Here is a 15,555-nt window from a genome sequence, read left to right as displayed (position 1 = left end):
ATTCTTTTTCAGGTAGACTGCCTATTTCCTCTTCATTTATTTGGTCTGGTGGTTTTTTACCTTGCTCCTTCATCTGCTGTGTGTTTCTCTGTCTTCTCATTTGGCTTAACTTACTGTGCTTGGGGTCTCCTTTTCACAGGCTGCATGTTCGTAGTTCCTGTTGTTTTTGGTGTCTGCCTCCACTGGGTAATGTTGGTTCAGGGAGTTGTGTAGGCTTCCTGGTGGAGGGCACTGGTGCCTGTGTTCTGGTGGATGAGGCTGGATCTTGTCTTTCTGGTGGGCAGGACCGCGTCCAGTGGTGTGTTTTTGGGTGTCTGTGGCCCTATTATGATTTTAGCAGCCTCTCTGCTAATGGGTGGAGTTGTGTTCCTGTCTTGCTAGTTGTTTGGCATAGGGTGTCCAGCACTGTAGCTTGCTAGTCGGTGAGTGGAGCTGGGTCTTAGTGTTGAGATGGAGATCTCTGGGAGAGCTTTCACTGTTTGATATTATGTGGAGCCGGGAGGTCTCTGGTGGACCAGTGTCCCGAACTCGGCTCTCCCACCTCAGAGGCACAGGCCTGACACCCGGCCGGAGCACAAAGACCCTGTCAGCCCCATGGCTCAGAAGAAAAGGGAGAAAAAAAGAAAGAAGAAAAAAAACAAAATAAAGTTATTAAAATAAAAAAATTATTAAAAATTTTAAAAAATTAAAAAGTAATTAAAAAAAGAAAAAAAAAGAAATAAGAGAGCAACCAAACCAAAAAACAAATCCACCAATGATAACAAGCACTAAAAATTATACAAAAAACAGAAACAAAAACGGACAGACAGAACCCTAGGACAAATGGTAAAAACAAAGCTATACCGACAAAAATCACACAAAGAAGCATACATATACACATTCACAAAAAGAGAAAAAGGAAAAAAAACAAATATCTATAAATATTAAAAAAAAAGGAAGAGAGCAACCAAATCAATAAACAAATCTACCAGGGATAATAAACTCTAAATACTAAACTAAGATAAACATAAAACCAGAAACAAATTAGATGCAGAAAGCTAGCCCCAAGTCTACAGTTGCTCCCAAAGTCCACCGCCTCACTTTTGGGATGATACGTTGTCTGTTCAGGTATTCCAGAGATGCAACGTACATCCAGTTGATTGTGGAGCTTTAATCCGCTGCTCCTGAGGCTGCTGGGAGAGATTTCCCTTTCCCTTCTTTGTTCCCTCAGCTCCTGGCGTTCAGCTTTGGATCTGGCCCTGCCTCTGCGTGTAGGTCGCCTGAGGGCATCTGTTCCCGCCCAGACAGGGCGGGGTTAAAGGAGCAGCTGATTCGGGGGCTCTGGCTCACTCAGGCCGGGGAAGGGTGGGGGGAGGGAGAGGTACGGATGCGGGGCGAGCCTGCGGCAGCATAGGCCAGCATGACGTTGCACCAGCCTGAGGTGCACCGTGTGTTCTCCTGTGGAAGTTGTCCCTGGATCACGAGACCCTGTCAGTGGCGGGCTGCACAGGCTCCCGGCAGGGGAGGTGTAGGGAGTGACCTGTGCTCGCACACAGGCTTCTTGGTGGCGGCAGCAGCAGCCTTAGCATCTCATGCCCGTCTCTGGCGTCCATGCTGATGGCCATGGCTCGCGCCCGTCTCTGGAGCTCCTATAAGCGAAGCTCTGAATCCCCTCTCCTTGCGCACCCCATAACAATGGTCTCTTGCCTCTTAGGCAGGTCCAGACTTTTTCCCGGACTCCCTCCCGGCTAGCTGTGGTGCACTAGCCCCTTCAGGCTGTGTTCACGCAGCCAACCCCAGTCCAATCCCGGAGCCGGAGCCTCAGCTCCCAGCCCCCGCCCGCCCCGGCGGGTGAGCAGACAAGCCTCTCGGGCTGGCGAGTGCTGGTCGGCCCCCATACTCTGTGTGAGAATCTCTCTGCTTTGCCCTCTGCACCCCTGTTGCTGCGCTCTCCTCCACGGCTCCGAAGCTTCCCCCTCCGCCACCCCCCGTCTCTGCCAGTGAAGGGGCTTCCTAGTGTGTGTTGAAACCTTTCCTCCTTCACAGCTCCCTCCCAGAGGCACAGGTCCCATCCCTATTCTTTCGTCTCTGTTTTTTCTTTTTTCTTTTGCCCTACCCAGGTACGTGGGGAGTTTCTTGCCTTTTGGGAGGTCTGAGGTCTTCTGCCAGCGTTCAGTGGGTGTTCTGTAGGAGTTGTTCCACATGTAGATGTGTTTCTCATGTATTTGTGGGGAGGAAGGTGATCTCCACGTCTTACTCCTCCCCCGTCTTGAAGGTCTCTCCTCAGCTAAAGCATTGATACTTCATTTCCATGTGGCCCATGGAGGTGTTACCACTGGGTGGAAACTAGAGTTAACCACTTTTTGCTTTTAGTCGCTTGAGATGGTAAGGAGTTTCTTCTATCTGAAAAGAGTATTACTGTAATCTTTTCAAAATGAGTGTGGTCCCGGGACTTCCCTGGTGGTCCAGTGGTTAAGAATCCATCTTGCAATGCGGGGGATGCCGGTTTGACCCCTGGTCGGGAGACTAAGATCCCACATGCCACGGGGCAACTAAGCCCACGTGCCACAACTACTGACCCCACATGCCGCAAGGAAAGATGCTGCATGCAACAACTAAGACCTGACACAGCCAAAACATAAAAATAATTTTTTAAAAAAATGAGTGTGGTCCCATAATATGTTCTAGGCTGATAGCCATCAGCATGTGGTTTTAAGAGATGGTCAGACTGTTTGCCCCTTTTACTGCAAAAAGGAAGAAAAACCAAGTTTCTAGCTGGTAGAGGAGGAAAAGAATCAGAGAGCCCTCGGATGGATGGGAATGTATTAAAACCTTTGCAGATGAAATCAATTGCATAAACATGCTGAAACCTAGTGGAAATGTTTCTGAGATTCATCAGCCAATTCTACAGTATTACTCTATTTGTGTTGTTTCATTTGTTCACTCCACAAAGAATATGAGGCACTTACCAATTTCTCAGGCACCGTGCTGGGAGATACAGTGGAGAATGAGACAGCTGTGGTTCCTGCCTTCACCATGTTTATAGAGGCACCAAGAGGATGCTGAACACGTAAGAATTAATTTTTATACAAGTGCACAGAAACATACACATATATAAACACACATCATTTTCAACCTGACTTACCTAATCTCCCCTATACATTGTGATGCCAAATCGGAAAACTCTCCGGCGTCAGAAATGGGAGAGGCATTGAGTATATGGACGGGGAAAGGATTATTAAATGGAACCATCCTCAGCTGCGGCGCAGATGCCTTCTACTCAGTTGGACAAATATTTACTGAGCGCCTGCTACTTGCCAGATACTGTTGATGCTCTGAGGATACCAGCAGGAGTACAAGTCCACCCAGCCATCCCAAATCCTCCCAGAATTAATCTCTTCCTGCCCTTCCACACACTTTTATTTGCACTTGAGGCACTGCACATGGCATGCTGGCACATGTCGTTCTGGGGCAGGTCATGTGTTTCTTCTGAGTACAAAACTTTAAGAGGTCTATCAACACTCAGTGAAATTTTAATCTCAAAATTCTTCCTCAAGTAAGAACTCTTTTGTTAAATCATCTTCTGACACTATGTGTATAACCTTGTTCTTCTCAACATCTCCCCATACACACTTTATTTTTAAAAATATTTCCTGGGGGTGGTAGTTTCTATCCCCTTTCCCTATATAAGGATTTACAATGATTCTGGGTAAATGTGCAAGTAAATAGGCAGATTTGGGGGTTCTTTTTTACCCCTTTCGAAGCGGGCAAGAGCTCTCAATCAACTTACTAGGGGCAGAGAGCTCTGTACAGGAAATGCAATTCTAAAAGATGAACTGGCCCTATACCAAATTGATCAGCACCATTGGAGATTTTTTATTTTCCTTTTGGACAAATGAATCACTCAGCTTCAGATTACTTATAACATCCTCCCCTGGCTCTTGTCATGAGCTGGGCTTCTTGTTTCAGGAAACACTTCCGTGCCCATGATCTTAAGAAAAAACCTGTAGGCTGCATCTCCGTCTGCAAGCATTTACCATAAATAGATAGGATTTCTTGGCCTTTTCTCCCAGGGAGCATTCGCGAAATGGAGACACCTGGAAGACAGAAAGCCCATCTGAAGCGGAAAACCGGGGCTTTGGCTCCTGCTTCTACTAATCTGCTTTGTATCCCATCAGTGAAGTCCTCGTCTGCAGGAAACAAAAAGGAATGCAGAAATTGGGGTTAGTGGGAGGTAAATAGACAAGAACTGCTTTAGGAAGGGAGTTTATGTGTCACCAGGCTCATTAGCATTTGTCCAAACCCCTGTCCTCTCTCCACAGTGCTGTAAGAACTTGCCATGTGACAACCATTTAATCAACTCCACTAAAAGCATTCAGAAAGAACAGTTTGTAAACAAATATCTTTCCACTTGAGTTCTAAAGCATTATTGTGAGATTAACTGTGGGTTCCTAATTGTTGAAGGCAGTGATCGGTGTACATGAGGGTTCATTATACCATTCTCTCTACCTTTAGAAATTTGCCATAAAAAAAGTCTAAAAAGGATCTGTTGCAGTCTAATTAGTCTCTTGCATAGTGACTATTTGAAGCTCCATGGCTAGGGGAGGGGCGAGACTCATGGCTTCTAACCCAGGTCCAAGCTGTTGTTTATTAAAAATAAAACCAGCAATGAGCTTGATAAATACAAAAGAAAACACGGAGGTTCATATGTCTTAGAATGGATACTTTTTACATGCCACCTGCTGCCAAGACAGTGGATCATTTGGATGTGTTTAGTTTGATGGGACCAATACACACCGTGTGATAAGTATTCCGTACACAGCGGGTACGCAATAAATACTATGAGCTGAGCTGATTCAGTTGGTTAGGAAAATCTCAAGGTTAGGTTACTTTAACCTTTCTGTGACCAAAGAGTCTGATTCCTGCCCCACCTTAACTGCCTGTGATCATTAGGCCCAGGAGACACTGATCACGTTTACTCAAAACTGATTTGTACATTTACATTTATCCTTTAGAGTCAGAGATAGTTCTTGCCAGGAAGGAAGCCGTGTTGGGAAACCAAAATAACCACAGAAGAGGCTGGGATTACCTGAGGAATCCAAGAGCAAGAGGGCCTATATAGACAGGTCTGCAGGGGGATGAATCTCTCTCTGCCCCACCCACTCTCCCTCCTGGCCCCCAGCCAGCACTAGTGACAGAACTTACAAAGATTCCTCCTTCCAGCGAGCCCAAGGGCCCTGTGATTCCATCTGATTATCTCCTATGTTTGCATAGGAGTTTTTCTTACTTTCGGTTTTTGTTTTGTTCCTTTCATCACAACTCTGTGAAGGTACAAAGACGGGGACCATTTCTACAGTAATACTTAGTGTACGGTGAGAATAATCGCGATTTGTCCAAGATAAATCTCTTGTCACTCAATTCGTGGCCATAGAAATTTGCTGAGCCTACTTTAAATGACATGAAAATGTGCTAGATTCTTACTTCCCCTTTTTCTTTCTTTCAACAAATATTTACTGAACTCCTGCTCTGTGCCAGCCACTGTGCCAAGTGCTGGGGAGAAAATGTCACGGTCCCTGCCCTCATAGCGCTTAGTCTCTAGTGGGAGACAGAGACATTCATCCAATATTCATTCAAATAAATATCAAACTGCCACTGGGTTCAGAGCTATGAAGAAGAGGCCGACGGTGCCAGGACGTGGTCAGAGAGACTGAGAAAAAGCTGATTAAGCTGAGATTCGAAGAAGAGAGGAGTGAATCAGGCAGAAAGAACGGCTTGTGCTCCGGCCTGTGATGGCCAGGGGCAGGGTAAGTTCTAGAGACAGATAGGAATGCCAGCAGATGGCGTGCAGAATCAGGAGGCGGAGGTATGAGAAAGCTGACAGGCAGAGATGCTGTACCCCTTAGCCATCCCTCATACTGATGATTAAAATTGTCCCTTCGTCCTGGGAGATGCAGCTTAAGCCAAATTGCAGGCTTGGCGGGGGAAGTGTGACCTGAATTTCCAGCCCCATTTACGCCCTCAGCTCAGCCCCACTGTCCCAGGTACAAACTACATACCCTGGCTGCAGAGGCAGGCAGGGGCCAGACCCTGAGGGGCCTTGTAGAATGTGGAAAGAAACCTGTTTTTATCCTAAGAGTGATGAGAAGCGAGAAAATGGATGGGTGGATTCATACTGGCAGTGACCCCTCTGGTTGTTTGGGAACCTCAGAAAAGCATCACCAATTTAGAGAAGTGCACTGTGAGTAAACTGTTCCCCCCTTTCTTGGTGAGTCAGGCTTCCTCAGGAGCCAAACTGCCAAAATAGCTTTTCTGGGTTAGAAAATTGGAAGCCAGTGCAAAGCTGCTTCTGCTGCTCAGAAGATATTTCAGCTCCTCTTTGGCTCTTGTTGGCATCACACAGCATGGCAGGCGTTACCAAATGTGCACTTGAGTCGATCTGAAGATCTCTGTTTGGGTAAACTTTTATCACCAGCACTGCAATTGGTGGCCTTGGGACAAATTTATTAACTTATCTATTCCTTACCCTGCTTCATTGTAGAATGAGGTGTGTTTTCAAGATCCATCCTAGCTCTAAAATTCTGCGGTTGGCCAAGATTTTATTTTATTTTTTAGCAACTTGTGCTGAAACTGTAGCCATAGCTAGCTGAGTCATGTTGGCAAGTTTAGGACCTGTGTCCACAGCCTTCCTGCAGAGAGAAATGAGAATGCTGAGGGATTTCCCGGAATGATCCTTAGTTGCTTACCCCAACTGGAAGGATAGGGTTCTAAAATGGTTGAGGGGAGAAATCTCTGGAGCTGGTTAACAACACAGAATGGATTATATTATGAATTGCTGTCACAATTACATCAACTGGCACTGTTTTTCTCCCCCTGGATCCCTTTGACTATGTTTCTTCACTGCCCTGGGCCTCAGTTTATGCATCTGTTTAATGGGACTCTTTGATGAGTCTGCTACAGGATTCTGTGATGGGATTCTAAACCTTTATACAACTGTCAGTGATTCCACCAGAATTTTTAACTATTACATTTATCTATCAACTTTTTAATTGGATAGGGTACATATGTATGTAGGTATATATTTTTAACACAATAGAAAAACATATTGTTTTTGATTTGTAAAACTAGGTCCTATTTTCAACAGATAGAAAATCATGATCTTGCTCTGTCTCTTTTCTCTCCCTCTCTCCTTTGCTTCCCTCTATCCTCCTTCCTCCCTTCCTCCCTCTCCCTCATTCACAGACTACCAAAAAATGAAATGGCACCCATCGAGCCCAATGTCAATTGTCCACATGAAAGCTGGGGCAGCACATTTATGGAAGGTTTGTCCTAAAGGTCCTTGGGCTTCATTGTGACTGACGTCACTAAGAACCCAACTGTTGAGTAAAACAGCTTTACTCATCTCAGTCGAGACCTGGTTCCCAAACTCCTGCACTCACTGGAAAATGAAATTAATCTCTGGAGGGTGGTCTGTTTTATTTTTCTCCAAGTAGAGGGAGGTGCCAGGACAGTGGGAAGAGTGTGCATTTTACCCTTTCTTAGAATGGAATTTCCCTTAAGCAGAGTAAGGAAGAAAATCATTTCTGCTCCAAGTAACGTCGTTCATTTTTTCCAGCTTGGAACTTTGGTTTAATTACAGATCATGGCTGGGCATGTGGTAAGCTAAAACCACTTCTGTAGGACTCTGTTCTTTTCCCTTGAACATAGCAACAGGAACAGGTGAAAAGCAAATCTGGAATTGCTTGAGTCAGGCCTGGATTTTTCATTGTTCTTTGTCCTGGGCTTTATTTGGACATTCAGCCTAGGTATCTACCTCACTTGTCCCGAGAAAAATAGAAACAGCTTGGCATGCATTTTATTATTTGCTACACCTCGTGCATTATTATTTTAACAGATATTCTAGGAAGAACTGAGCCGGAGACCTTTGACATTTTGCCACCAACCAGCCATCTCCTATTTGCAGCTTATACAAAGGAGTTTCCTAAACTTGAACCCTCTGCTCTGCTTCTTTGAGTTAATGTTGATTTTGTCAACATCAAGGCTATGTAAAAGGGTTTGTCTCTTTCAGGCACCTATCCCCATTTCTTTTATTTTTAAATATCAATTTTTTTTTATTTTCAAGTAATACATGGCTATTGAAAAAATATGAAAATAGAAATAAGCAAATGGGAATATATTACCCATGATCCTATTACCCAGTATAACTAACTACTGGAGTCTTTTGGTATCATTTCTCTCAGAATCTTTTTGGTGCTAGAAATGAAATTTATTAATCTGTGAGAGTTTCTGAGCCTCTCGACCCAGTCTCCCTACCACTTGCTAAAGAGGATTTTGTTTTGGCCCTGTCCAAGTCTTCCCTTCCCCAGACCTATAAGGAAATTTTTGTCTTTCCCAAACCAATTCCAGGGTCAAAGCTGGAGACAGGGTATAAGCCAGATAAAACTGTGAAAAACAAAAGAAAAAAGAACAAAGAGACCAAGAGACCTAAATAATAAAAAACTGAGGGAGGAGGACAGATAGACTAGTATGTGTGCTGGATGGTGGGAAAGCTTGTGGGTGGGGGGCGGGTGGATTGGTTACAAGAGGATCTCGAGAATGGGCAGGAAACCAAGGTTTGGATGGGAGAAGGAAGAGCTTGGCTGTGCGTATGAATTGAAATTGCATTAATGTTATCGGAGAGATGAAGCAAGGTAAGATTGGACTGTTGAGTTGGCCTGTCCCAAGCCGGCGTTGTGGGGCTGAGGAGCAGTTATTTTTATATCTTTTTTTTTTTTTTTAAATTAACCATCCCATGGTCGTTTTTCTTTTTTCCTTTTTTTAAAGATCAGGTTTTATTTTTTATTTTATATATATTTTTTTAAATTTATTTTTATTAGCTGTGTCGGGTCTTAGCTGCGGCACACAGGATCTTTTCGTTGCAGCGTGCGGGCTTCTCTCTAGTTGTGGCGGGCAGGCTCCAGAGCGCGTGGGCTCTGTAGCTTGCAGCGTGCAGCCTCTCTTGTTGAGGTACACGGGCTCAGTAGTTGCGGTACACGGGCTTAGTTGCCCCACCGCATGTGGGATCTTAGTTCCCTGACCAGGGCTCGAACCCGTGTCCCCTGCATTGCAAGACGGATTCTTAACCACTGGACCACCAGGGAGGTCCCCTTTTCCATCTTTATATTTCATTTTTTATATGTTCATTTTCTTTCTGATTACAAAATAATTTACCAATTGGAAAAATTTCTACTTCTGAGTTATATAACATAGGTGCTAAATCCACCTACCAGAGAGAATTGTGGCTTTTACCCAATCAATATATTATTGTCTTCCCGCATTATTAAGTATACTTCGACTTTTTTTTTTTTTTTGCGGTACGCGGGCCTCTCACTGTTGTGGCCTCTCCCGTTGCAGAGCACAGGCTCCGGACGCGCAGGCTCAGTGGCCATGGCTCACGGGCCCAGCCGCTCCGCGGCATGTGGGATCTTCCCAGACCGGGGCACGAACCCGTGTCCCCTGCATCGGCAGGCGGACTCTCAACCACTGCGCCACCAGGGAAGCCCTACTTCGACTTTTTGAAAACAGTTGTATATGCCACCATTTAGTAAATTGCTGGCCACATAGGTTGTTTCTAAAGGTTATAAATCATAAATACCACTTGTGTGAATACTGTCACAATTCAGTCTTTGCATTTTTATTCACTTCCTTAGACTATTCTAAAGAGGAGATTTTTGCCTTGAAGGGTATAAGTATTTGCAAGAGTTCTGAATGAAATAAGCAACTTATTATTGCAGGGGTTAATTTTAAATTACGTGCTACTACTTTTACCACTGTTGAACTCCATGCATTTTGGTAGAAATTTTTTATTTTTCAAAGGAGTTTGACATAACTTATGTCCCTGATTTCACCCATTAAGATATGCAATACTTTCACTCCTATTTGAAACTATTTAAAATAGCTTTTGTGTTTCAGGAGGCAGAATCAGAGCTAAAATTTAAAGGGATTTTTTTAAAAAGAATCTTAATTGTCCTAAATATGCATCCCAATATGAATATGACTCCTTCATCTGTGCCCTTTCAGAGAAAGTAAGCTCTGGGCATCACCTTTCATTATCCTGTCTTCCAAATCAGTGATGTTAATATTCAGAGCATGATGATACCACACTGACCCTCCTTGTCCTTCCCAAGCAAAATGCTCATTAGCCCCTTAGAAGGGTAAAAAGTTAGTAATTCATCATACTTGCCGACCACAAATGTCTTGTTGAGGATTTTGTACACACAGTGGGGTGGGAGGGTTGGGCTGAGTGGGGCTACAATGCCCAGTCCTTCTCACTTATGAAATACTTGATCTAAATTTCCTCTTTATAATGTGTTTCCCCCATTATCAACAGTAGAGTAACCTTTGCTTCGTGTAACAATGAAACTGGAGGTTCTATGCTTGGAAATCTCAGTTGATAACCCATCTCCTAATGATATTCTGGGCGATTTAAAGAATTATAATGGCCTCTCTATGCCAGGAGTCATAAACCCAAATGCCTCCATGGGCCAGGCAGCTTATGTAAGAGAGCAGTGCAGGGCAGCTGTTAGAAAAACAATATTAATGGCAGCTCACTGGGGGCCTCTGTGTCAGAGATGCCATAGATATTGGGGGGGCGGGGGAGGGCTGAGGCTAAATGGAGAGCATTTATTCTATCTAAATGAGAAGGCACTCCAGCCAGTGGCTGACGTGGGAAACTGGGCCCAGTTTTGTGAGATCTTCTTGTTTCCAGGAGGAGCAAGAAAGCCCAAGATTTATGGATTTAAAAAAAAACAAAACAAAACACATTGGGATTCAAGTAAAAGTTTTAAAAATTATTGCACAGTCCAAACACAGGTGTGACTACAGACTGGATCGGGCTCATGGAGCCCACCGTGTGACCTGTACTCTGTATGCATCTAGCATGGCAGCTTCTAGGAGGATTTAAATAAGCCCTTGGAGCTCAGAAAATACAATCAACGTGTACTAGAGCCCAGGATGTAGAAAAGCTAAAGACAGCCCATCCAAAAGAGGGGCTCTAGTCTTTTAAAATGCTGGGCCTCCATTGAGACGGGCTATTTGGCGGAAGTCACACTGCCTCGGTGTGAATCTTTGCTCCACCATTTTCTAACCTCTGTGCCTAAGTTTCTTCCTTTGAGAAGTAAATTGATAGCATCTACCTCATCAAGATATGATTAAATGAGACAACGTATATAGAAGGCTTGAGGAAGTACTTTGTTGTTACTCTTCCTCCCCCTTCCTCATCTCCTTCCTCCTGACCTGGGCTCCCTCTTTTTTCATATCCCAGGTTCCTGAGCCCCTTCAACATGATTCTCGGAGGCATCGTGGTGGTGCTGGTGTTCACGGGCTTTGTGTGGGCAGCCCACAATAAAGAAATCCTCCGCCGGATGAAGAAGCAGTACCCCACAACGTTTGTCATGGTGGTCATGCTAGCCAGCTACTTCCTCATATCCATGTTTGGGGGAGTCATGGTCTTCGTGTTTGGCATCACTTTTCCTTTGCTGTGTAAGTGAACCTGGGTCTTCCTTTCCTTCTATCATGAAGAAATGTAGGCGCGATCGTTCAGTGGGAATAACCTAACCTGTTTCTGAGGTGTGTTGGCAGGTCTACAAGATTGTCAGAATTTTCTGAAACAGCAGATCAAGGCCTAATAGTCCATTACTTGCACAGATACAGTAAAGAAAACGAATACGGATCGCAAGTCATACAGCAGGAAAGTGGTATAGCCTGCACTGGAATCCAGATTTGTCTGATATCAGAGTCTGTTCTCAGTCGTTCAGGGCCAGGCATCCTGTGGTGACAGAGAAACGAATGTTTACTCTCTACTTACTCAGAAGATCATAATTAGTGTTGAAAGTTTTGTAAGTTGGCCCAGAATATAGATACCAAGTACTCCAATTCTGGTGAAGAGAAATAGACATTTTCTAAAGTCTATATGCATTGTTTACCGAGATTCCCAAGCACTTGAAGCCTGAAATAGAGAACAGATAAAATTCCAGTCTCATCAATAGAAATCTGATTAAAATTATAGTGTATTAAGTGACAGGAATATCCCTTTAAATTTTAATAGCATTTCACGTGTGCCGCTATACCATTAAATAAAATCAGTTGCTTGTTTAGGGTTTGTGAGATTAAGCCCAGAATATTTATATGTGAATCTCATACCTTATTGGATAAAATAATTGAATCAGAAAATTCAGACTTTTTGAAATACTCTTCAGGTTCTCTTTATGTGCTACAGGCTTAGTATTTCAGTGATTGTTTAAATGCACAGCTTGTAAAACACAAGCCAGGGTAATGAAATGTATCAGAAGTCAAGAGTCAAGGGTCCAGGTTTCTATTCCTAGACCTGCTGGAAACCAGCCATGTGATCTGGACCAGGTATCCTCTATGGGCTGTAGTTCACTCATCTATAACAGAAGGAAATTAGACAATATCAGTGATTCCCAAACTTTGATGGTTTTGAGAATCATCCAGGATGATTTTTAAAAATATAAATTTGCCAGCTACATCCCCTGGAGATTTTGATTCTCCGGGTCCACAGTGGTGCCCAAAGAACCTGTATTTTTAGAAAGCTTCTCAAATGTTTCTAATGGCCACTCTAGATTAGGAGCCTCCAGAGAGAACACACATCAGTGTGTCTCAAAATGAAGGTCCAAAATCGCCTACGTCAGAAGCATCCACAATGATTGCTGAAATGTTACATTCTGGCATCCTACCTCAGTCTTAACAGTCTGAATTTTAGGTGATGAAGACTGGGAATTTGCCTACTTAACCGTCTCTCCGGGTGATTTGTATGTACACAGAAGTTTGAAAACTGCTGGTGCAGATCACCCAGTGTGTCTGTTTAAAATACAGACTCCCAGGACCATCCCTTTAAGATTCTGGTTCAGAAGGTCCAGGAGAGAGGCCAGAGAACCTTTATAAACAAACTCAGGTAATTCTTAATATTCAGGCAAATCTGGGGAACACCAGGTTACATAAGGCCCATAAAACCCTTAGCTTTTTATCTAGACATCTATATCCAACACTATGGAAAACTGCCCCATAGGAGACATTTTCTAAGAGGACTTCACCTGCATGCCTCCTGCAGGGACAAAATACAGGTATTCCCTGAACTGAGCATGAGCTCTCTTCTGGAAAGCTTAGTGTTCAGTTGCTTTTTAGTGAAGTTGGAATCGCATGGATTCACTTTGAATTTCAGGGCATTTAAGTAGCATCTGAAAGGTAATGATACCAACGTGTGAAGGGAGGAGAGTGGCAGCCAGATTATGGTCCTTCCTGCTGAGCACAACATTTTCCTGCACACACAAAGAATACTTTATATAAAGTCCAAGGATCCATGTGGGGACTTGGATCAATGAGAGAACCAGACTGGACTGTAGCTAACAGAGAAAGTTTTTGCTACCAGTGTGAAGGGAAACAGAGAACCGTTGCTTTGATGCTAACCACGTTTCACTTCCCTGTAGTGATGTTTATCCACGCATCGCTGAGACTCCGGAACCTCAAGAACAAACTGGAGAATAAAATGGAGGGAATCGGTCTGAAGAGGACGCCCATGGGCATTGTCCTGGATGCCCTAGAACAGCAGGAAGAAAATATCAGCAAGTTCACTGACTATATCAGTAAAGTGAAGGAGTAAATAGAGCTGACCCGCTGATAGGGTTGCAGCAGAAATCGAGTTGCAGTTTGTCCTTGTCCAGACCTACTTTCCGTTTGTGTTTTTGAAATACGAGGTGCACAAACCATCCAGCTATCCATGGCAGCACGCACGGAGAGGCCACCCTGTTCTCATCTCTGCTGTTACAGAGAAAAGGCCTCAGACTGAAAGAAACCACCCTCCTATTACGTCTGAAGTTTCAAGTGTGTTTATGAAAGCTGATAGGAAATGGGTTGCACTTATTTCTTAAGGGGAATAAAAGAAAAGAATTATGGATTGTACTGCAACAATATGGTTATCTTGTAGGAAAAAAGTAATTGTAAAGGATCAAGGCAATATGAGTAAATGAAAAGACTACTAAAGGAGATGATATCATGCATTAGCCTGTTTTAATCCCTCAGCATCCTTCAAAAATATTCCTTCCTTAGGATTATAATATGTGGCTATAAAGTAGTTTTTATTATTCTTTAAAATCAAAGATGATCTCGATCACTTTGCCTCCTGTTTGATGTGCAGTGGATAAACCAGTTGTTTCTATTTTGTTTATCAATATAAAGCTAGCTGTTTAGGAGAATATTTTGTCAACCTTTTGTAAATTTTTGAAGTGCTAGTAATATGCTCTCACTAGAAGACATTTGTTGCAAACTCAGTATCTTCTTTAAGGAGGTTACAGCTCTGTAACCTGTATTATTCTCGACAGTCTTGTTAAAAAACAAACAAAAAAATCAGAATAAAACTTGAGTTTCTATTGCACAGTTTTTGTTGTTATAATGACAAAAAGGTGTCGAAGATAATGTTTCCCTTTTTTCTTCACTGTTTCGTTTTTAACTGGAACATTCAGAAAGAAGGAAATGAACGTGCATTTTACTAACTCCTTAGGGGCAGAAAGAGGACAATAACAGCTGATCTTTTGAAATCTGAAAAGCATCTTTAGATAACCAAGCAAAAAGACTTTCAAAAATGGGAGTGATCATCAGCTTCTGCGGTTCATAAAAATATTAGATAGCGCTTGGTACAATTATATGTTTTTATAGCTAGACATTAGAATTAAGATAGCATGAGTTTATATTTTCTATTACTTTCTTCCTTTCACTTCCCATGTATTTAGAAATAGATGATACAACATGTTTTCCTTGCCAATTGAGTGATTTCATAGATGAACAGAAAATATTTAGCTTTCCCTAGCATGGGATTAGGAAGACGTTTGGAGCAGTACTTATTGAAGAGACCCTGTAGGTCCTAGAATAAGAAGCAATGCATATGCCGCTCCTGCTTTTTTCTTGCATTTTAATTTCTTAGCCAACCTGCAGCCTTTCTCTCTAGCAAAGCGATATCACCATGACTTCACATACATGGCCTAGAATTTGTACCCATAGCCAAATATGAATAAAATTTATCAAAGATTTTTTTTGGGGGGGTGGTGAGACTTTATTTACTGTACATCTGTGTTAAATGTCTGAGAAACTCAGTGACAGCCCTATAAACATGCAAATATTCTCTCTGCAGCAAAAAACAGCTTGTGTTTCAAATACTGTTAATAATACTTTATTAATTTCCAGCCAGAATAAAACCGAATACTAATGGAATCCTTTTTTAAACCTGGCATGGGCTTTTATACATATTTTAGACCCATTTTCTACATGGTGAAATCTGTAGACTAAATGCAGTAAATTTGGAGAAACTGACGACGTGAATGAAAAACATATACTCATTACAATTACTAATGGTTGGTGGTCAGAATATAATAGAAAACTCTAGCATGGAAATGCTATAAATTATTTCACTTTAAAAACAAGTTAAAATTTTCAGTTAAGATTTTTAGGGTGGGAGTGAGTGAATAGAAAAAAAGCATAATATGAATGGCTTCACCTGTTTCTTGACAAAACCTGTGTAATGAGGCAGTA

The 15,555-nt window shown here is 42.8% G+C and overlaps 1 protein-coding gene across 1 annotated transcript in view; it reads left to right on the top strand.

The window, feature by feature from the left end:
• The window catches only part of ARL6IP5 (ARF like GTPase 6 interacting protein 5), a 24,740-nt gene extending 9,684 nt beyond the window's left edge, over positions 1–15,056 (top strand). The window contains exons 2-3 of the mRNA XM_007105919.4: positions 11,279–11,496; positions 13,461–15,056. Of these exons, the coding sequence (XP_007105981.1) occupies positions 11,279–11,496; positions 13,461–13,633 (391 nt within the window). The 3' untranslated portion in view covers positions 13,634–15,056. The remainder of the gene's footprint in view (positions 1–11,278; positions 11,497–13,460) is intronic.
• The last annotated feature ends 499 nt before the right edge of the window (positions 15,057–15,555 follow it).

This window comes from Physeter macrocephalus, chromosome 18 (assembly GCF_002837175.3).
Source record: "Physeter macrocephalus isolate SW-GA chromosome 18, ASM283717v5, whole genome shotgun sequence".
Lineage (NCBI taxonomy): Eukaryota > Metazoa > Chordata > Mammalia > Artiodactyla > Physeteridae > Physeter > Physeter macrocephalus.
The sequence above is the reverse complement of the archived record's forward strand: the minus strand, read 5'-3'. Positions and strand labels throughout refer to the sequence as shown.